This window comes from Larimichthys crocea, chromosome III (genome assembly GCF_000972845.2).
Source record: "Larimichthys crocea isolate SSNF chromosome III, L_crocea_2.0, whole genome shotgun sequence".
Lineage (NCBI taxonomy): Eukaryota > Metazoa > Chordata > Actinopteri > Sciaenidae > Larimichthys > Larimichthys crocea.
In genome coordinates, this window is record NC_040013.1 from 41,111,361 (window position 1) to 41,133,301 (window position 21,941).

The following is a 21,941-nucleotide window of genomic DNA, read 5'->3' on the forward strand; positions in this document are numbered from 1 at the left end:
CATGAGTGGAAAGAAGAAAATGGTCTGATCATTTAAAATGAACAGAGCTGAAACTCCCCCACAGCCTCGGGCTGCTGCTCACCTTTAGCTGTTCTGAAATAAACAGGAGTCAGAAGTGAAAATCCGGATTATTTTCTTAATTTGTGGAGATCTGACTTTTCAGAGGAGCAAGTGCGTCGAGTTGACGGCGGGGATACATTTCACTGTTTTCTGTCGACTTCCTGTCTTCCTCCAGAGATTTCTGCTCCGCTCTGACCTTTGTGTTTGGAGATGTTTTCCTCCCCTGTGTGTGTGTGTGGATGTGTAGGTGTGAGTGTATCTGTTTATCTGTTTGTATCTTTGTGTGTGTATGTGTGTTGTAGAACAGGGGAAAACAAATCACCCGCTGTAGTTCTCATTAGCAGCAGTTTTGTGTCAGCGCTGAGAGATCAGCTGTCAGCTCTCGGGCAGCTTCACCTTTTACCAACAATAATTACACCGTTTAACGCCAACGCTACTCAAACAGCGGCCCGCAAAACCCACAGCTTGTTCGAATGAGAGACAAAAGAGTGTTTGGATTATTTCCACACGCAGCAGGTGTGTAAAGTGAGAGTAAAGCAGAGGGACTTCAGGATCTGGCATGGTGTACTGGTTCAGTCATGACGAGTTTAGCAGTGTTTTACCCACTTTGTTCAAAGTTTTAAGCATAAATAGGTTTCATGTTCATGATTTTTTGATGTGATTACATGTTTAAATGCCTCAGTATCGCATTTGTATTGTTTACAGAAAACTCACATAACCAGGATACTAGTTATTAAGCTCTATTTATGTTGAATTTATTGAATAATGTTATTTATCAGTGCAGAGAATTGCAAGATACTGCTGGTTTCTAAATGACTAAATTGTGAGTTTAGCAGTTTTTGGTCTTAAAACCATAAACGTGTAAATGCTGCCATCATGGCAGTCCTGCATGCCTCTGCTGCTTCTCGGCTAATGGGGGAAAAAAATTGGCAAAGACGTGGGTCATTGCAGACATGAGGTGGGCTGAATGATGCCTGGTTGCTCAAACAAGCAATCTGTAATGACACCCCCATTAATCAAAGTGGCCATGCTGTTTTTATGTATAACTTTAAGCGTTAATATAATTTGAACAGGCGAGTTCTATAAAAATGTACCCTCAGTACAGTTGTTATAACGTTGAAATTAGCTATAGAGACCAAAACTGTTTTTTGTACCAGACTATAAACATGTTACATTTTAACATGTGGACTTATGGAGACTCACCTCTGTAGCCAGCCTCAAGTGTCCGTTTGAGGACCTGCAGTTTTAGGTCTACTTATTTAGAAAGAAAAGAACAACTAGTTTTGCTCTATTGAACTACCTATTGACTCAAAGTCAGTATCAAATTAAACACATAATTAAATATTCATTTTACATCATGCTTCAATGCCAAATTTAAATTTCTACTTATATTTACAGAAAAGCTGGTGGATGCTGTATGTGTATATATTTATAGTTAAAAGTGTGACACCCTGCGCCCTGAAATAGCACCAGACATTAGGATTATAGCTAAAACGTGTGCATGATGATGTGCAGAATTGTCCAATGAGAATGTAACATAACATTTTAGGTTACAGGTCATGTGATACACAGTATTTATCATGACTACCTGAATAATACCAGGTAAATATGCTTATGTGATATTAGCTTTCTTAGAGAGTTGGAGAGGATGATCTGATATATTAAACAAACTGTACATAATGTAAAAAAAAAAAAAAAAAACATAAGTAAGACAGAGCCAAGCACCAAAATAATGAAACATTGCAAGATTGTTTTGCAACAGTATATTATTTATTGTAGAAAATACTCCTGTTGGCACTTCTTCTGCTGTTTTTATAAATAATGAAAACAGAACATGTGATATATCTGTTAAAGAGGTTTTAAATGTTGTATTAACATCAGTGAAATGAGTCATAACTTTCCTAGATTATTTTGCTACCATGACTGTTTTTCGGGTTAATTTAAATCACGACGACATTAAAAAGAACAAATCACAAAAGATTAACAGTCAGAAGAGTTCACTGATCTGGTAACAAATATGAACATTTCTGAGGGACAGCTACAGTATCAGTACAGTAATAATAACCACAGAATATTTCCTCCTGTGCAATTTGTGCTGTAGTTTCTGCATACATTATATAATGCATAATGCATCAGGAAGAAAAGACTCATTTAATCAAACACGGAAACAGAAATCTTCAGTTTCAATGATGGAATGATAAAAATCATCATAATAAAGTGCAAGAATGGCATTTGACACTTGCTACAAAGGTTTTTGCATACACTTGTTAACAGTTATTGAAAATGAGATATGTCGGTGCTGATTAGATGCATAGCAGGTGTAAGCAAATTTGGCAAATAAAGAATGATTTGGCAATAAGAGATTAATAAGGAGCTACATAGTTCTGTAAGTGCAAGTTTCCATGATACGCATCATGTTTGGGTCACAGTTCATTATTTAGTTTGATATGAGTTTGGGGATAACACTAACTGGCACCATCCACTAAATATGCAAGTATGCTAACATATTAAAATGGTTAGCATGAACCACAGTGAACCTGATAAACACACAACTGTCAAACTGACACTGCTCTTCTCTGCATACAATGAGTCATAATTGGCTGTAAACGTCATATCTCCAGGTTTTGGTATGTATATTGCATGCTCATGTTGAATAAAATCCAAAAAAATCACCTTGCAGCACATACATAAATGCTGTATTTCTAGAGTGAAATGTGGTCTTCTGTTTCATTCAGTTTTATGTTTTTAAGTGACTAAAATCATGTGTCAGGGCTCATGAAACCTTTTGTTTAAAAGCCCACTAAATATTAATTTGAGGATTGTAAAGTTGCTTGAATGTGGAAAATTCATCTAAGTGCAAGAAAGAAAATGCCATTTTGGAGATATTAGGTTTTCACCTGAGCATAGAGAATAATTTGACATGCCAATGTTTACTATCTATGATGAACTTAACTTTGTGTCTGATCTCCAAACCAAGTCAAAGTTGTAGAGTGGATTCAGTTGGTTCATTTGTCTTTTTCTTTGTCCTGTATACCCTATTTTAGAAAGTTTCCCCTCCTTTCACAGACAGTTGTTCTTTTATAACTTAATTAAAATATCTGTTTCCTATCTGCATACAGTAGAAATCGATCAGAAGTTCACCTTCGCCAGGTTAAAGCACTCTTGCTGACTGCTTCAGAGGGAAAGTTAAGTGTTTGTTAGCATGCTATGGCTTACAACTACATTTAACATGCTAACATTTAGCCTCTGTAACACGTCACAGTTAGCATGTGAACATGTTACCATTAAGGATGCAATGCTTCATGCTCATGTTAGCTTGCTAATAGGTGTGGGTATTGAACTGCAATGTATTTTTGGTACAAACCAAAATGCATCAGTGGCACTTTCAAATACTGAAAGATGGAACTGAATTTGGTTGAATGCTTGGTTAGATTTTTTGTCTCGTTTTCTATCTGATCAAATCTTTCTTGATTTAAATCAACATTTCTGATAACTTTTGTCTGCATTTTGTTTTTATGACAATTAAGTCACGTTAAGACAAAATTAAACACTGATAAGTTTGAAAAGTTTATAGAAGAAAAAAGAAAAATAATATTTATATTAAGTACAGAGAATTGTATTGTTTCAGTCTCAATACCAGTATTGGTCCTGGTAAAATTTCCAACAATACCCAGCCTTACTTGCTAGCATGCTAGTGTTAGTGTGTTAACATGTAAAAGTAATCATATGAAATTTGATTTTGACAAACTGCAAAAATGGACTTCAGATCGATTTCTAGTATGTCATAATAATATACTGTCTTTGCTGTAATTTACCAGCCCTCCACCTCCACTATGAAGGGTTGTTTGACAGGGATCCTGCCACTGTTGACGATCACACACTCGGTGTATGGCAAGTTCCTGTCGTTGGTGTCCTGAAGCTCAATGGTGTGAACCACAGCCTGCCAGATGGAAAAGATTCATATATTATCAGCAGAGATGTATAAAGTACTGGAGTAAAGGAGTGGAGTAGAAGTACAAGTGCTATATCAAAAAACTGACTTGAGTAGAAGTTGTTCTTTAACCAGTGTTCTTTAAACACCATACTTACTGTAAGTGAAAGTACTAAAGTATTCAAAATGTTTTGTACTTAAGTATTGCAAGTAGAAGTATGTAAAAAAAAATGCTACTCAAGTACTGAAAGTAAAAGTAAAAGTACAAGTACAAGTACTGTTTTTTTATATTACTTCAAATATTTATTAAGGCACAACTTCTAATGTTACAGTGTTACAATGTTCATGGTCGAGTTCTGTGATTTCCCATGGTCTGTAATCGCGTCTGAATGAATGCGAGAGCGAGGGGGCGGGGGAGCAGGTGAGAGAGCGCGCGCCTAGGTGAGTCAGGTGTATGATGTACGGCGCACGAGCGAGGTTGATGTGAGACCAGGACTGTTATGTTGTTGTTTTTTTGGCGTGGTTACGGCCGACAGTAATCGAGTCCTGTAACCAAACCGTTCAGCAATAAATGCAGGTTTGTTGAATAACACCTCGTCATTCATCACGCGTCCGGCTGGACGCTACAGTAGTAACGAGAAACGATTCAGCACATGAAAAATGTATCGGAGTAATTCATCAAAAATATGTAGTGCAGTAAAAGTGGAAGTTGGGGAAAAAAATAATACTCCAAAAAAGTACAGATACTGCATTTTAGTACTTAAGTACAGTACTTAAGTAGTTCCACTTTGTTACTATACATCTCTGATTATCAGTTGGTTTTTATAAAGGAGATCATCTGTAAAAAACAGAGTGGATTATTTCTCCATAACTGTACAGTGCATTATCCACCTTGTACAATATCCCGAAGATTGTCTAACATTTTGTTTTGTTTTTCTTTATCTTTAACATAAACCTTTTTTTAATCAACAATTCTTCCTTTAGGCTGCTGAAAATATTTCATCCTGTTACATCTCCTCTTTGTAGGTAAGTATTTGGTTTAGTCGTAGATCTGTTAAGAGGTCAACTAAGCCAATTTAAGAAATCAAACTTTTTCTTCACGAATTTCAACTTTTCAACTACAACTAATTTAGACCTGGTTGATGAACTACAGATTCCATGAGGCTTTGACAGCACACCTGGGACTAAGAGTATTGAGAGCTGTAGTTATTGAATGCCAAAAAAAAAAACTGCTCATTGAAAAAAATTCAGCACAAAGAACACAAAACATTTTGTCACTCAAATGTATGACTTGATCCACTGATGAAGCTGAAAGTTGCAGTAAGTAGACTTCTTTGTCTTTGTTCAGTTGGTGAAGTGCTGTTGTTCACTACCCAGTACAGCAGCAGATACTGAATAAAATTGTATGCAAAAAACTCATGACCCTCATTATCCTTTCCGGAAAGACTAAGGAAAGAAGTTGTCTTTAAAAGAAGGCAGGATTTATGAGAAAATTCTGCTCCTTTTTTAAATCTCTCCCTACCTGACCTGGACTGCTTCCTGTGTGGGTGGAGCCCCTGTATCTATACAGGAAGTCAGCTCACTTGTGGCAAAAATTACTAAACAAAGAAGCAGGCAGATCTCACGTGGATGACCTTTTCTCCTCCATAGTTTGGATTGTATGTTTTGATTTTTTGATAGTGTAAAAATGAGTTTGGTAACATTTCTCATCTATCATCAGAAATGTCTGGAGCCAGACTCCACTAGCAACAAAATGTCTTAAAATGTCATATCTGTCAATGGGAACCTAACCACATGTCACAACAAACTTTCATGGAGCAGATTTATGGAAAATGTCTGAGGGTATACCCACCATCCCGTCCAGGACTTTGCCAAAAACCACGTGTTTCCCATCCAACCACGGTGCTCTGGCAGCCAGGATAAAGAACTGTGATCCGTTGGTGTCCGGACCAGCGTTGGCCATACTCACCTGGTACATGAACACACACAAACACAATTCACGTTATCATTATTTTGACAAGTTATACTTCGGTTTTAGTCACCTTTTCACTGAAAAGGCAGAAATATGCAGAGCTTCAAAGCATTTTAGCTCATTGTTGAGGAGACAGTGCTCACCCAGCCTGCTCCGAGATGCTTCAGTTTAAAGTTCTCATCTGCAAAAGTTCTTCCATAGATGCTGTGACCTGCATAGAAAAAGAATTTAGTCACTTTTTGTTACTGACAAATTGTGTATAAAAAGCTAAAAACAACACAAATACGTGCTTTTTTAACATTCTGCAACTTTCCTTTTGCACCTTATTTCTTAACAAGAAATATAACATGGGTACAAACTATTGCACTAATCTTTGTGGCACAAATGGCACAACTGATGTGTTGACAGCTTTGCATGCAGTATTTTGGTGAAAAAATATGTGTGTCTGAGACACAATGAGTATCTGAATGGAAAGCAGAGAAGTGGATTATACATGGATGATAGTGGAGTTTGCTTTTCATGTTGTGAACTCAAGCCTGCAGAAAGTGTTTGAGTGTTGAGTGTTTGATATTCAAAAGAGCAACACATTTAGCAGAGGATCACTTTGAGTCTCATTCTTACCTCCAGTTCCATCTCCTGTTGTGAAGTCTCCTCCCTGGATCATGAAGTCCTTAATGACCCTGTGGAACTTTGTCCCTTTGTAGCCGTAACCTTTCTGCAGAAACAGACAGAAACAGGAAACTGTCAGCATGAACACAAACACACACAATGACCACTGCACAGTCACAGTAAGAGAGAATAAGCAGTTTGAGAAGATTAGATGGTCACATTTGTGTCCTCACTCATCATCACAGCCCCATGCAGGCAAGGTGTAGGTGCACTTTTTCACACAAAAAAAAAAACACCCAGTCTGAATCACTTTGTTTTCTTTGTCAATTAGAAAATGGTTGGCGGACCAACATAGCACCCTGTCAGTTCTTAAATTGAGTATCACTGATGTAGAAGGTCACAGCAGACAAGAGACTGAACAACAAAGATTAAGATGCAATTAACAAAAAAAATTATAATTTTAATATCTCAAATGGAAATTGTGGAAATTACATGTAAAACACAACAAAACCATCACTGAGACCTAATGTGCAATATTGACTAGAAATATAGAAATGATGCACAGTATGATTTAGTGTTAAGTTTCCTTATAATAAAAATAAATAAATAACAAAAAAAGAAAAAAGTGAGGAATATGCAATATGTATATAAATTAGGAAAGGGAACATAAGAAAAATTTGTGGAGGATAGAAACTTAAACACTATATGCGTTGATGTCAGAGTTTCTGTGTGTGTAGACAGCCCACCTCTCCGGTTGCCAGGGCAACAAAGTTATTGACAGTGAGAGGGACGACCTCCCCAAAAAGGCCGATGACGATCCGCCCCACCTCGTGACCCGCCACTGTGATGTCAAAAAACACCTGGACACACACACACACACACACACACACACACACACAGACTGTCAATCAATCAGAGGTGTAAAATGACAGGAAACATTCACTTGAGCAGTTTTTGTACTCCTATATACTACTCTAAAGCAAACCACTGAACTTGTAACTTTAACTACATTTTATTGCAAATTAGGACGTGGTGAAAGTAAAGTGCGGGAAAGTACATTTACATAAGTACTGTACTTACCTTATTATGAGACAATTCAGACAGACATGTGGTACTTTTTACTGCACTATATTTGCAATATATTTAACTGAGTTTATTTACTAGATTCAGATGAATGCAACAAAATATAATCAAGTAATAAATCATATTATTATATCAATAAAACTTCATTGATCCATGGGAGAATCCAAGCTAAACCCTTTGCAAAACTTGTAACTTGAGTTTGTCCACGCTGTATTTCTTCCACCACTGAAATGAGGACAGAGTGATGTTTTTTATTTCTTCGACAAATCATATCCTGACAAAAGTCAAGATTAAATTTGACCGCAGAGATAGGACAAGCAAATTTGATCACTAAGAGGGATCTGAAGTGCTTTCTGGTTTCATGAACACACACACACGGCGAGTAATGCTCTCCAGAGTAAAGCTGATGGATATCAGGAATATATGTCTGAACATCCCATACTTACTGCAGATAATAAGTATGTTGACTTCAGTGAAAGTTTGACTGATGAACCTGCAGAACTCATATATAGATATTGTTTTCTCCCTTCATTTAACGTTTCATCTCCACTATTTCACAATATAACCACGTGTTGACAGGCCACGATATATTTTATGCTCTAATAACTGGATATTATTTTACATTAAACCATTTGAATATTGTGTGTGCGTGTATGTGAGAGAGCCAGAGATAGAGTGAATGTCCTGCAGGCAGACCCACTGTCTGAATGGACACGTGTACAGCTGTGCGTGTGTGTGTGCGCGTGTATTAACGCACATATTCTAGAAAGCTCTGTGTGCTTATGCAGTGAGACAAGTGTGTGTTCCGTCTTCCGGTCTTGGCCTGACCCCCCTCTGCTGAGACCGGGCTCTTCGTTGCGCGCGCGGGCGAGCGCGTGCTCGTCTTCTGTACACCAATGCACGGTCCGGGGGCGCGCGCAGTAGCTCGCCATCAACGGAGGAGAGAGAAGAAGACAAGGGTTCATGCAAATAAATGCGGCAAATATTATCACCCACCTTCTCGGTGACTTTCGGTCCTGATCGTGGAACCACGCCGGATACCGGCTGCAGACATGCTACAGAGAGGACGAGGAGAGCAGGAGGAATGGACCGGAGCTCCATCTTTAATCATAGAGAGCGAGCGTCAGGCCCCTGCTGGGAGTAACGAAGAAGAAGAAATCACTGCGAGTCACAGCTGAGAGGCTGGCCGGGAAACAGCGCTCCAAACTCGGCTGCATAAGCAGACCACTCCCCCTGTGGGCTGACCCTGGAACAAAGTCCCGCCCACTGAGGAGACGAAGCGAAAGGAAAGGAAAAGAGAAATGCTAAGGAGAGAAGATAAAACCAAAACGTGTAAGCATAAGGGATGACATACAGTATGCAGAGAGGAGAGGATAGGAGAGGAGACAAGTGCAAAGTAGAAGTGCAAAGTAGGATGATGATGAAGAAAGGGCAATCAAGGAGATATATATATATATATATATAGATATAGATATATAAAATAGTGTTTCTAAACAGAAATGTTGAACATGTATATGTCCCAAAAGCTCTGTCTGCTGTGAAAGTGGTGAAAACAGAACACTGTAGATTACTAAACACCTCACTTTGAACAATTGTGTGATAAAAAGATTTTTTTAAAGTATAAACAGAGCAAAGTATGTTTTATATTTTAGACCACAGTAGCCACCTTTTGCTTTGATGATAACTTTGCACGGTCTTGGCATTCACACGGTAGTCCCAAGAAATGGTTTTCCAACAGTCTTGAAGGAGTTCCCATATACAGTATGCTAAGAACTTGGCAGCTTCACTCTGCATTCATCCCGAACCATCTCAGTTGGGTTTAGGTTAGGTGATTATGGAGTCCAGGTCATTTGATACAGCAATTACTGTCTTCCTTCATCCTGGAGATGTGTTTTTGGTCATTGTTCTGATGAAAAACAAATGATGGGATGATACGTCACTGCAGAATGCTATGGTATCCATGCTGGTTAAGTATGCCTTGAATTTTTAATAGATCACCAACAGTGTCACCAGCAATTTGAAGATGATGACCTGATTCAAGCACTTCCTCTAAATAGTTGAGTTGAGATGTGTCTGCTAATTAAACTCAATGAAGCATTTATGTGGGCTCTAATCTGAGGTGTTTTCTTTTGGATTCTTTATGCTGTTTCTGTGTTTGGCTTCCGGACAAATTGACGCGGGCTACTCGCGGGTGTTCCTTGCGGAGCCAAGCGGAGGCCAACTTCTGGGACACTTCTGAACCAGACCACAGCGGAGTTGTTGGGATTTGAAACATTGACTAGAACAGCTGCATATTGCTCTGGCAGTCGCGGCGCATACGCAATGCAGCGTATCCGTCCCTCGTGGAATTTTGGGGGTAACTCTGCAGCAGGTTTTCGTGTCTTTTCTCTTTACTTAGTTGAGTGGTATTTGGCATAATGTCGATTACTACAGATAGAGCTGTTCAACACTTGATGGTCTTGAACATTAAGAATTAAGAAAAAATTCCACTGCTCAACTTCTGTTAATCAAAAATTATTACATGTGACTACCTCATGAAGGCGTTTGAGAGAATTTCAAGCCAAAGAATGTACAATATAAAACATACTTCATTTTGATGCCTTCATTGTTAATCTATAATGTAGTAAAAACCACTGAAAGTCCAAACTGTGTGTCCAAAACTTTGACTTCATGCATGTTTTTTTTTTTTTATCCAGTGTATTCAAAACCATAAAACTACTCCACTTTGGGTTAGACAACACATCCTGAGACACAACACACCCTAAAAGCATGTTGAGCACAAAAATGTTCTAAAATTAAAACACAACAACTGTGAACCTTCAAGTCCACCAAAACAAATAGTGTCACATTTTCATTCTGTTCATTAGAGAGAAAAAACTCAAGCAAGTTGTTGACACTGACACTTAAGTCAGTGGTAGGGGTCTCATGGTGAACATGAAGGGCTTATGAGACAGAAGGGAAAGCATTCCTGCTGAACAATGGATTTGCTTCTAATTTTAGTCAAACCTTCTCTGGATAAATAAAGGTTACCAGTCCTGTTTGTGTCGACCTTTAAGATCCTGAGCTGATAGAAACACTAACATCTGTGTGTTTGATCATTTGTAGTAACCAGCAGAATGCCACACCTGTCAGAACAAGCACTGCTGCCGGAGCACAGACTGATACTGAGTGAATATAAACACAAAACTCAGCTGTTGTTTCTGTTATTAAGTCAAATCTTAAAGTGAGCGCAACAAAAACAAATGTTTTAACAATTTATACTTTTGCAGTTTTATATGTCATGAAGTGTTTGTCCATAACAGTGACCCCTGTCTGCTGGAGGAGCAAATATCTCCAAGACATCATTTCAAATTCAGTCGTTTCACACAGATGCATCCCTCATGTGAACATGTTAATATGTCTGATGACAGCAGGAATTATGCTTTTACTTCGGAGGAGACATGAAATACTGCTACAATAAAATCACAGATCTGTGGAAAACTAAAGACCTCAGTTCAATAAATACTCATTTATCATGTCAAAATGAGATGACTGCATCATAATTATAGTGATGAAGTTGTAAATACTTGAAAATGAAATAAATTTAGAATAAACAAATAGTATTGCTTCTGTCTTTACCAGGGCCGTAGCCAGGATTTTAAAAATACAGAGGCCTCCTCAACCCACCACAATGTATATACTGTAAATATATTGGATTATTATATTTTCTGCAGGTTTTATTTCTATGGAGCAACAACTGCTGACAAAACTCTAAATAATGTTATCCAAATGTAAAATAAACAAAATCATCTTTTGTCCTTTGTATAATGATCCTGCATCTCTGTGCATTTCTATTCTTTCTTCATGATTGACAAACGAATGCATTTTCCAGCATGCAGAAATCAATAATCAGCTGCAGCAGTTAGTTTTTAACATTAAACAGAGGGATAATGAAGTCCATACAGTCGTGTATTAAAGCTTTAAAACACTGCATTAAAAACACCTCCGCTCAGCTCGCCTTCAACTGCAGGAAATAAAGCTGAAAAAGAGAATATAAGTCCCTGCTGAATACATGTCTATAGAGATGAATTATAATAGTCAACTTGCTGTGACCTTAACACCACAGCCAGGACACACACACACACACATTCACACACGGTTATCGGTCTCCTGTCAAAGCAACCCGTCCATTCGTCTTTTCTTCCCGCCATCCTCCGAATTAATTAAGCAGAAATGTAAACGTTTTAATTGAATGTCAAAGCAGGACCTTAACAACATGCTCCTATGTAAATGAAAATGGCACTGCTTTAAACCTGTATATTTATATATATATATATATATATAATATATATATATATATATATATATATATATACAAGAGGCTCTCACACCAAGGTTACGGGGGGTGGTGGGTGCATGTATTTGTGTGTGTGTGTGTGTGTGTGTGTGTGCGTGCGCGCAATTGAACGAGGACATGCCAACGTTTTAATTGAATTACCATCAGTTATGTGCTAACTAACCCTCATGGATTTAAACCAACACGGCCTCATTTAGCACCAAGTGGAAATTAACCCATTCAAATATATAGTAGCAGAATAGGATCTTAGGACATTCAAAAAAGCATTAATATGTGTTTATTCAACTTGTCCTGATTACTTTATAAGCCTTTTGTCTTGTACTGGTGTAAACAGACCTAAAGCATCATCAAAATACATGAATAATTCAGATTAAACTGGCAAAAACCTATTTTATGATAGATACTCAACCAGAGATGACAGGAAACAAGGACACAATGCTTCCTGCTTTGATGCTGGATGTAAATTCTTATTAATAGCCACCAGCTTTATTGGCTGCAACAATAAGGTGTGATTGTATGGAGTCTTATGGGGAAATTACCCTACTTCCCCCATTGATTTATGACCTTAGAAAACTGTTTCCTCAAGAGTTTATGCTCTCCATTGCTAGTTTAAAGTCTTCTTCAGTACAGTCTGATGTTTATTTTATAAATGATGGTCCTATTTAGAGTGAAATAGATGATAAAGCAGACTATGCTTTAGGGCGTGGCTAACTTGTGATTGACAAGTCAATCTCAGTGAGTCCAACCTGTGCAATTAGGCTCATAAAACTCAGATCACACTGTTAAACTAGGCAGTGCTGATCAAACATGACCAGTTTCTGTTAGTGCACTGTGGATTTCTCACCAGTAACATGATCACTATGACAATGCTAACATACTGATGCTTAGCAGGTAAGATGTTAACCATGATTACTATCTTAGTTTAGCATGTTAGCGAGGAGAATGGATGTGTGAGCCAAAATTTCATGACAATCTATCCAACAGTTGTGGAAATAGTTTGATCTAAAGTGGTGGATGGGCCGACAAGCATTCCTATTCTTAGAGGTGCTATCATGTCTAAGAAGTCCAAACCTGCAACTTCAGGAAAAAAAAAGGTCAAAAATATATTGTTTATTTGTCTTAACTATTTTATTCAGATGTAAATATGAGTATTAGTGATTTGAAGGGAAATTTTTGGTCAGTAATCAAGATTAAATCTAAATCTGTTTTCATCATTTTGAGGAACTATAATCTCAGTTTTACTGATTATGTGAAAAATAAAGCTCTGAGTGTAAACAGCAGCTCTGCAGTGTTCTAACATGAAGGAATACACTGCTTTGCTAAATGAACTCTTGTTAATATTGTGTTTTTTTCTTTTCCTGCAGCCGTCTAAATAATTAGCTTTTGTTGTAGAAAATGATGAATTTGGGCAGTTAATTTATTGATCGGCCGGCTCCTCCGATGTGCTTTGCTTTAGAAAGCCATTAATCAATGGATGAAAACACCTAATTCTCCTCCTGCTTTCCTTTTTTTCTTTTTTCTTTTCCTTTCTGTATGTTTTCTGTCTCCAAAAGAGGATCCCCAGCCACAATATGGAGAAGAACGGTAATTATAGACTAATGATGATGATGATAATGAGGTGGAAAAATAATAGTTTATGTACATTTAGAACAGGGAGGCTCATGCATAAAAATACATAAAAGCAGTTCAAATATGAGTTAACATTATAAAAACAAAGCTTAAAGCCACAAAAGAGATCAAGCTGTCGATTTATAGGTAGTTACAGTGATATTACGCCTAAAATATAACAAAACAAAAAAAAGTGAGCAGTATCAATTTATACATTTTTAGTAATTCATCCATATCAAGCTTATATCATGCTTGTATGAATTGTGTTTAAACATTTACAATATCATTTTAATGATCAAATCAGACCAGTTTAACTTAATTTACCTTCACATATGAATCCAGTCAATCAGTGTCTCATTTTATTTCACTTGAGCCATATTGGATTTTTTGTTTAATTTCACGAGAAGAAGTAAAAAGATTCAGAAACATTCATGTAAAGGAGGCGATAAAGACTGATTCATATTTAAAGATGAACCTATTTCTGTCATAAATTTCTGGTGACAGAATGATTATTTCATGCTCCATGACCTCTGCTTACTGATCACAGTAATTGTTATATTGTCAATTATATTGGATGTATTGACTTTAGCTGTATGTTGAAAATTTGGGAAATGGTTTAAAATACTTTGCACTTTTAGAAATCAGATAAGTTACACAAAACTCCACTATAATTACGAAGTGCATTTTTTCCAATGTCTTGAATCCAAGAGCAGCATGTAGGTATATATAACCTTTTTTAGCCATGCTAGCGACATGGCTGAGTGACAGAAGCAGTTTATGATGACCAGGAAAAAAAACATTAGATATATTTACTCTCATTTGCTCTCTGACCTCCACATATTTCTTATCTTATTGCAAAGAATGTGTTTGTCTAATGACACAAAATAAAGACTGGAGTTGAACAGAGATATTTAAAAGTTTATTCCTACTGACTTTCGGATGAAAAGCACAACATTTTCACCACATTACTAAACCCTTCTAAAGTCATCAACACTAAAAATAACGCGACACGGCCTTGAGCAAGTTTTTCTCTTTCTTTAGTTAAAGATGTCATCGTTGCTGACATAAATCTAATGTGATGTTATTGAAATGAGTTATTGTGATGCCATAGATGTGACTCAGGAATGTCAAACAGCTAAAAAGATCATGGAAATGACTAAAAAAGGAACTAATGATGTATAAGTGGACTGAGAGCCCATTCCACTTCCTTTAATGTCAAAAACTGTTTTTCCTAACAACTCATTAACAGGACATTTTTTTAAGGATTTATTGTTATTGTACAATACAGGGTTACACAATAGCCTGCACTGTATAATTACTACACTTATACTTTCAATGGACAACTGTAACTGCTACACATGCTGTAGTGTATTCGTCTCACTCTGTTCATCCTGTTACATATTGTTTATATCTCAGCTTAATGTATTCACATATATATATCCCATGGAAATTTTAAAATGTTTATATATCCCTCATCTCATTTATATATCACTTCTTTTTGCACTTCTGGTTAAATCCAAACCTCATTTTATTGTCTCAGTACTTGTATATTGAGCAATGACAATGAAGATTAATCCAATCTAGTCAATGAAATGCAGCTCTAACGCCCGGCAAGAAAATGAAGATATGCAGTTACACACACACACACACACACACACACACACATATCTATATATATATATATATTATATATATATATATATATATATACACACACACATACATATATGTATGTATAGATATACATAAATATATCTTCACAGAAAACCAAAACCTTAAATTACCTACTAGTGGAGCCAGGATTTGAACTCCCAGCCCTGTGATTCCCCAATGGCTACTGTCGACCCTGAACTTGGGTTTCAGCCAATCAGACGGCCTGTTGTTGCCCCACATTCCTCTGCGCTGAAAAAGTCGCTTTAAGCCGACAAGAGTTCATTTTCAGACGCTTATGTTTGTGTTTTTGTTCGTTATCAATCTACCAGAGGTCCCGAGGATGACAAATGGGGCCTGTCAGAGCGACGCCAGTCATAACAACACTCGCGCTCACACACACACACCCACACACATTTACGTTTTTAGGCATTTAGCTGATGTTCTTATCCACAGCAGCTTACAATGACTGATGTATACACACACACTGTATGCTTTACATGCCTGTGTGTGCGTCTGTGATTGTGTGTGTGTGTGTTTGCATGAGCAGCAGACGGGTGGGAAAGCTCGGGGTTGTGGATAACAGGTCAGACCCAGAAACACAATGAGCTCGGCTGTAATCTGTCTTATCTGCACACACACACATACGTATGCACGCTGAATTGAAGTGAGAAGTTGATAAAGAAGCTGAGGTGAGCTGACAGCAGGATGACCACCTACAAGACAACAATAATAATAAATGTTGTAATGACAATCTTAGTTGCAACACTGACAAATGGGTTCAAAGTTCTTAAGAAGATACATAATTGGAAAGAAGAAAAGACTCCAGCTAACACCCTCTCCCACAACTACTACAAGTTCAACAGAAGGCAAGTTATCTTTACATTTTCATGGCAAGAGACCTCTTGAGAGTTTGTGAGACTGGTGACCATGATGGTGGCATGGTAATATTATTCTATGACACCTTCATTCAAGCTCAAACCTGCATTAAAAGCGACATTACGTAAAAAGTGGTATTTTTGCAACTTAGTGCCCCCAGTGATACAGCTGTCATAAATATGGACAGCTGTAAATGTGTATTTGATACTTATGATCAAAAACTAGTGAGTCGACAACAGCCATACATCAGGCAAGTGCAACAACACAAGATGTAGCTGCTGTTGAACTTACTAGTCCAACAGCAAGAAGCCCAGCTCAGTGTTTGTCTTTCAGCCTTTTGTTTCACAAAACTCTCACCAACAACTAAAAGTCAGTCCCTGATTTACTATTATCTGGCAGCTTCTTGCTGATTTACTCATTCTTTTCTCTTCTTTGCTTCTTTCATCAGTGTCCTTTTCACCTCTACCATTATGTCCACAGAGGCCGCTAAGCCCAGTTACATTCTCCACTTGCTCAGCTCCCGTTCTTGCACAACATTGGCTCTGCTCTCCATTCCTTAAACTTCCTCCTCTTCCTGTTGGTCCAGAAACACCTGTGGTGCGAACGCTAACACTCGCCCAGTGGTCTGAGTTCATTGTCCAAGCCGCCTGGCTAACATACTGATCTAACATTAGCAATCAGCAGCTATACTTTGCAGCAATTTACTTTACTGTCCATCAGGAAAGACTGTTCATGGAGTTGATGCGGAGCAGCTGGAGGACATCAGAGGGAAAGTAGAAAGCATTTTTTCCCATTAAATATGATCCACCAAAATAAGTGAAATAAAGCATTACATATTTCTCACAGATGATCATACCATAGTGCAGAAACAGGCGCACTGAGTTGGAAAAGCAGAGGCACCATTCACCTAATTATAAGGTATATAATATGGTAGAAACATTACGCAATTGGGCTTTACAAATGTAAAACTTTTTTCATATACTTTTTACTCCCCTGCATTTGTCTGACAGCTTTAGTTGCTAGTTCCTAGCTGGAAAATGCACCATCATAAAGCTTAAAACACAACAGTTTTTTTGAATAGTTAACTTTTTCGAGACTTGTGGTTCTCACAGGACGACCAAATTTCAGAGTTTATTTACATCCCACACCACTTACTGTAGTTTTTGTGACCTAACCCTGACTAAACCATAATCATGGTGGCTAATCAGAAAATGTAATGTCAAACTCCCTGTTTATCATTTAATAGATCAGTGTGTAGGATTTAGTGGCATCTAGAGGTCTAGTTACTGATTGCAGCCGAAATGCCCTATCTCAAGTCAGTGTTTAGTTTGTCCACTCTTTGTCCACTCACTGCAGTGTAACAAACCATAACAATTCTTATTTTCAGGTGATTATACACTAATGAAAACATTGTTATGAATATTATATTTTGATTCTGCCATATTCGGTATCAGAGCCCCCTAAATCTGACACACTGAACTTATTAGGAGCATCTTTTCCCGACAGTCCTTTTATTCTTATATGCATCGATCAATAAAAGAGATAAAATACAAACAAAGATAACACTGACCCAGTGTTCATTTACTATGGACCACAGTTCACTTCACACTTTCTAGTCAACATTTAGATTTGCTGCTCTGGTAGACACACGCACACACAGGAGAGAGATTCACATGTAGCCATGTGACCATATGAAATTTGTACTGTCAATAAAGATCATTTGAATTGAACTGAGCTGAAGAGAAAGAAGAGAGAGACACGGGAAGAAACACAAAAGCCAACTTGTAGAGAGGGAAAACAGAGAAAAAGAGTGGCTGGAGATGTGGATGGAGAAAAAAACGGGGAAAGTGTGAGAGTAGAGAAGGAGAAATAATACGTGTGAGAGAGACTATAGGAGATAAGGGAGAGAGTGGGGAGGGGTGAGAGAGAGCGAGCGAGAGAGAGAGGAAGAGAGAGAGAGAGAGGATCGCGCAGCAACTGCTCCTGTAGTTTTGGCTCCGGAGACGCGCAGGACGCAGCGAACTGTCCCGGCTCCCCTCGATGGTTCACCGCAGCACGGAGGAGGGACAAACCTTCCACCGCTGCCCGGAAATCAGCGCACAGGAGCCGCCGTACACGCTCTGACAGCAGTAAGCATCTTCTGCGCTTCAACAACTTTCACATAAAAAAGAAAGAAAGAAAAAAAAACGCAGCACCCCGGAAAACTCCGTGAAAACCCAGCAGAGCGCCCACACGTCTTTTGCCGCCGAGCGTTGCCTCTTTTCGGCTACGGATAGCACGCTGCACCGCCGATTTGACTGGACCTAACTGGACCTATTTATTCCGTCTGATGAAACTTTTACTTACTGCCTGGTTTACACTGTAAACTCACCCAAAGTGCGCGTGAGTGTGCGCTCGCAATTTTATTGCTTTTATTTGGTGCGTTTTTGAGCTTGGCGTGCGTAAAATCCGCGCTAAAACATCCGAGACCGAGACAGCGCAGCGGAGCAGGGTTGACGCGGAGTGTCAAGCCAGGCTGGAATCAGTTTGTACTGGGTTTTTTATGGGCTGTAGAGTTTATACACATTTTAAGCCTCAGAAATTAACCATTAACCACGTGTCTTTTTTTATTGCCATATGGAGAGTTTACTGCTTTCTCTCTTTTTCTCTCTCTTCTTTTTTAGAAAGGATGAGGAGTAAAAAAAATGATAAAATACTTTTAGATGTGAAATTTATGTAAATAAGCTCCTGCAAGTCTCAGTTATAAGATGGAGAGGCTGGAAAGGCACAAGATGATACTTTCTGGCTATGTTGGGGACTCTATGTTGACACTATGTTGCCTTAAATCCTTTAAAATTTATCATATTTGGGTGCACCCTCTGATTTATTTAATCAGAACAGAAACAACCAGTCTTTCCATCCATCCTAAACTCATCTTATACTGCATGTTGAACGAATTTAATATATATAATCTAATATTTGTTTTAAACAGACACACGTGAGAGTTGATGTTCAACTTTCTTCACAGAGCAAAATCTGTATTTTCATTCAGTTACATCCTGCAGGCTGAAACAGTGAAGCGTGTCAGACAGAATAAACTGGTTAGGATCATTTGAAACACCTGAAACAGAAACTTATTTATTGTCAGCCAATAAGCTTTACTTAATTATAATTATTTCCACAAATATAAATTTAAAGCAGGATGTCTCTGTATGTAATTTTCTCTTTAAACTTCAAGTTTCAAGCCTGAAATATAAACTCAACACGAGGAATCAGACTCAAGTAAATGTTTCAAATGTAAATTCAATGAATAAAATAAAATAAAAGTTAGTAATCAGCATACAAAAAAGCAAAGTATCACTTTAAATACTAATATTTAGAAGCTGGATGTGTTTCTTTCGAGGCTTTAGTGTAGATTAAATTTGGAATACTTTATGTTCCTCTTCACACATAAAAAAAAAATGAATGAAACAAATTTCCTCGACATATTGAAACTATTTCTCATTATTTCGATTTTTTATAATTCACCAAAAGTTTAGAACTGAGTAAAAACATGATCAGACTCAGAGGAAGAAAGTGGATGAAATGTGCAAGATGAGGGCAAACACATCATGTGTGCTCGTGTAAATTTAACACAAACAAACAGCATCTGATGAAGCGTGAAGGCTGAAACAAACGCTGCCTTTTCCTGTGTTCATGTGTAAACTGTAAAAAGCTGTAAATCACGCTGAGATCAGGAGGCTCAGCTGTACGCCGAAAAGTGCAGAGAGTTTAATGTGAGTGATGAGACTCAATTCTGTGTTCGATATGTGATCAGCATCAGTTTCACACTTTTAGAGTAAACTCAATACAAACACACTTTCAAATAGGTTCAGTTGTTGAGTCTTGGTCTCAGTAAAATGCCTGAAAAGTGTTTTTATTTTTATTTTTATGTGGAAATACAGTGACACATTTGAATCTCTTAAATATGATAAATCTCCATAAAATAGTAAAACAACACTTCTTAAACATGACTTGCCATCTAGATTGTGAATGTTCTGTCTCCTTCATGTTTGTAGTGAATATGGTGAAATAGAAATCAAAAACGTAGCGAACAGATTTGACCCTTTGTGTGTCTCGTACATGTCTACATCCAGCCTTGACCTCTGTATTAGTGTGTGTGTGTGTGTGTTTTGATGCTGAAGATTGACATCCTCATCCTCTCTGATCTCTCCTAGCAGACAGGGTGCAGCCATGCTGAAGCCAGGCGACCCGAGCGGCTCGGCCTTCTTGAAGGTGGACCCGTCCTACCTGCAGCATTGGCAGCAGCTCTTCCCTCAGGCGCAGTTAAAGGCTCCTCTGGCACCGCCGCCACCTCCACCTGACCGCCTCTCCATCCCCGTAGACAGCCTGCGCCCGTCCCGCCTACACAGCCACCTCCTAGCCTCCACACACTGTACCTCCTCTTCTTCTTCTACATCCTCTTCCTCGGCTTCCTCTTCAGCAGCAGCAGCGGCAGCAGCAGCCGCAGCTCTCACCCCGTCGTCCTCCATCTCCATCTCCACTTCAGCAGGGATCTCCCAGCTGCCCGTTCCCCAGCAGATCGCACTCTTTGGGCAGGCGTTGGCCCCCATTTGTGCAGGGCCTGGAGGACCTGGAGGAGGAGGAGGACCTGGAGGAGGAGGAGGAGGAGGTGGTGGTGGTGGAGGAGGAGGAGGAGGGGGAGACCTGATGGTGGTCGTCCCCCCGGAGAACCAGCAGGGTCACAACCCAGCAGCGGGGCTTCTCCATCAGGCCAAAGAGCAGAGCTGTGGGGGCGTCAGCGTGGTGTCGTCCAGCGTGAAGAGCAGCAGCGGAGGAGTGGAGGAGGGCAGCAAAGGAGCGACAGCCAGGTTCAAACTGACATCGGAGGAGCTGGACTACTACCTGTACGGACAGCAGAGGATGGAGATCATCCCACTGAGCAACCACACAGGAGAGGTCAACAACCGTACGTACACACACAGAGACACACAAACACACACACATTCAAACTTGTCACTGCCTGTGGGGGTAGAATGTTTTTTGGGAGTTTTATTTGAAATTGAACAGTGAAGAGGTGACAGGAAATGAGAGGAGAGAGAGAGGACGACAAAGATTCCGCAATCGAACGGGATGCCACAGTCACAGTATGCATACCATGTGTATGCATCTTAACCACTGGGCCACCCGGGCACCCCATTTGAGTTTACATACACACAGTTATTATAACACTATATCATAAGATATTCTCGGTGGATCATTTATTGCGTCTACAAAATCAGTGATAACTTCTGACCTTCAGTTTTTATTTGTTATATTTTCCCATAATGTCTGATAATTCCCCATAAATTTAGGTCTGCAGTGCTCAGTAGTGATGTTGTTGTATATTTCTGTCCATCGGTAATAACTTTACAGTAATTTAATCATTGCTGCTGCATATTTCTGTCATGTTACTTTAATCATTCTGTGAAAACTCTCTTTGTGCGGTGCTAAATAGTGACGTTATTCAACTGTAACGAATCTCTCATTGCATTACAAAATTATTTTTCTAATATCAGGAAAAAAACAAATTATTTCCATAATATTTGTATGGTATACTCACAGGGAATGTAGCGTAACCATTAATTTATAACAACTTTTATATATATTTTTTATTCTCTGAAATACATTTATAATATTTTATTACATTTTCTGTGCTTGTTAAAATGTTTCAATATGTATCTAATCAAAGCTCCACAAAATTATTGTCCGGCCTTAATTACAGCTACATATGAGCTTAAAATCAACCACGTCAAATAAAGTAGGTGAACAAGAAATGTATGATCATCTGTAGA

The 21,941-nt window shown here is 38.5% G+C and overlaps 2 protein-coding genes across 2 annotated transcripts in view; one reads left to right on the plus strand and one right to left on the minus strand.

The window, feature by feature from the left end:
• Window positions 1–1,833: 1,833 nt before the first annotated feature.
• Window positions 1,834–9,022, minus strand: ppic (peptidylprolyl isomerase C). The gene is made up of 6 exons (XM_010750451.3): window positions 8,652–9,022; window positions 7,319–7,432; window positions 6,585–6,678; window positions 6,107–6,174; window positions 5,844–5,960; window positions 1,834–4,000 (listed from the first exon to the last, which is right to left on the minus strand). The coding sequence occupies exons 1-6, from the start codon at window positions 8,754–8,756 to the stop codon at window positions 3,872–3,874; spliced, it is 627 nt and encodes a 208-aa protein (XP_010748753.1). The 5' UTR covers window positions 8,757–9,022; the 3' UTR covers window positions 1,834–3,871.
• An 8,873-nt stretch (window positions 9,023–17,895) lies between these two features.
• Window positions 17,896–21,941, plus strand: part of prdm6 (PR domain containing 6) — an 81,207-nt gene continuing 77,161 nt past the window's right edge. The window contains exons 1-3 of the mRNA XM_019276127.2: window positions 17,896–18,257; window positions 20,325–20,785; window positions 20,966–21,076. Of these exons, the coding sequence (XP_019131672.1) occupies window positions 20,341–20,785; window positions 20,966–21,076 (556 nt within the window). The 5' untranslated portion in view covers window positions 17,896–18,257; window positions 20,325–20,340. The remainder of the gene's footprint in view (window positions 18,258–20,324; window positions 20,786–20,965; window positions 21,077–21,941) is intronic.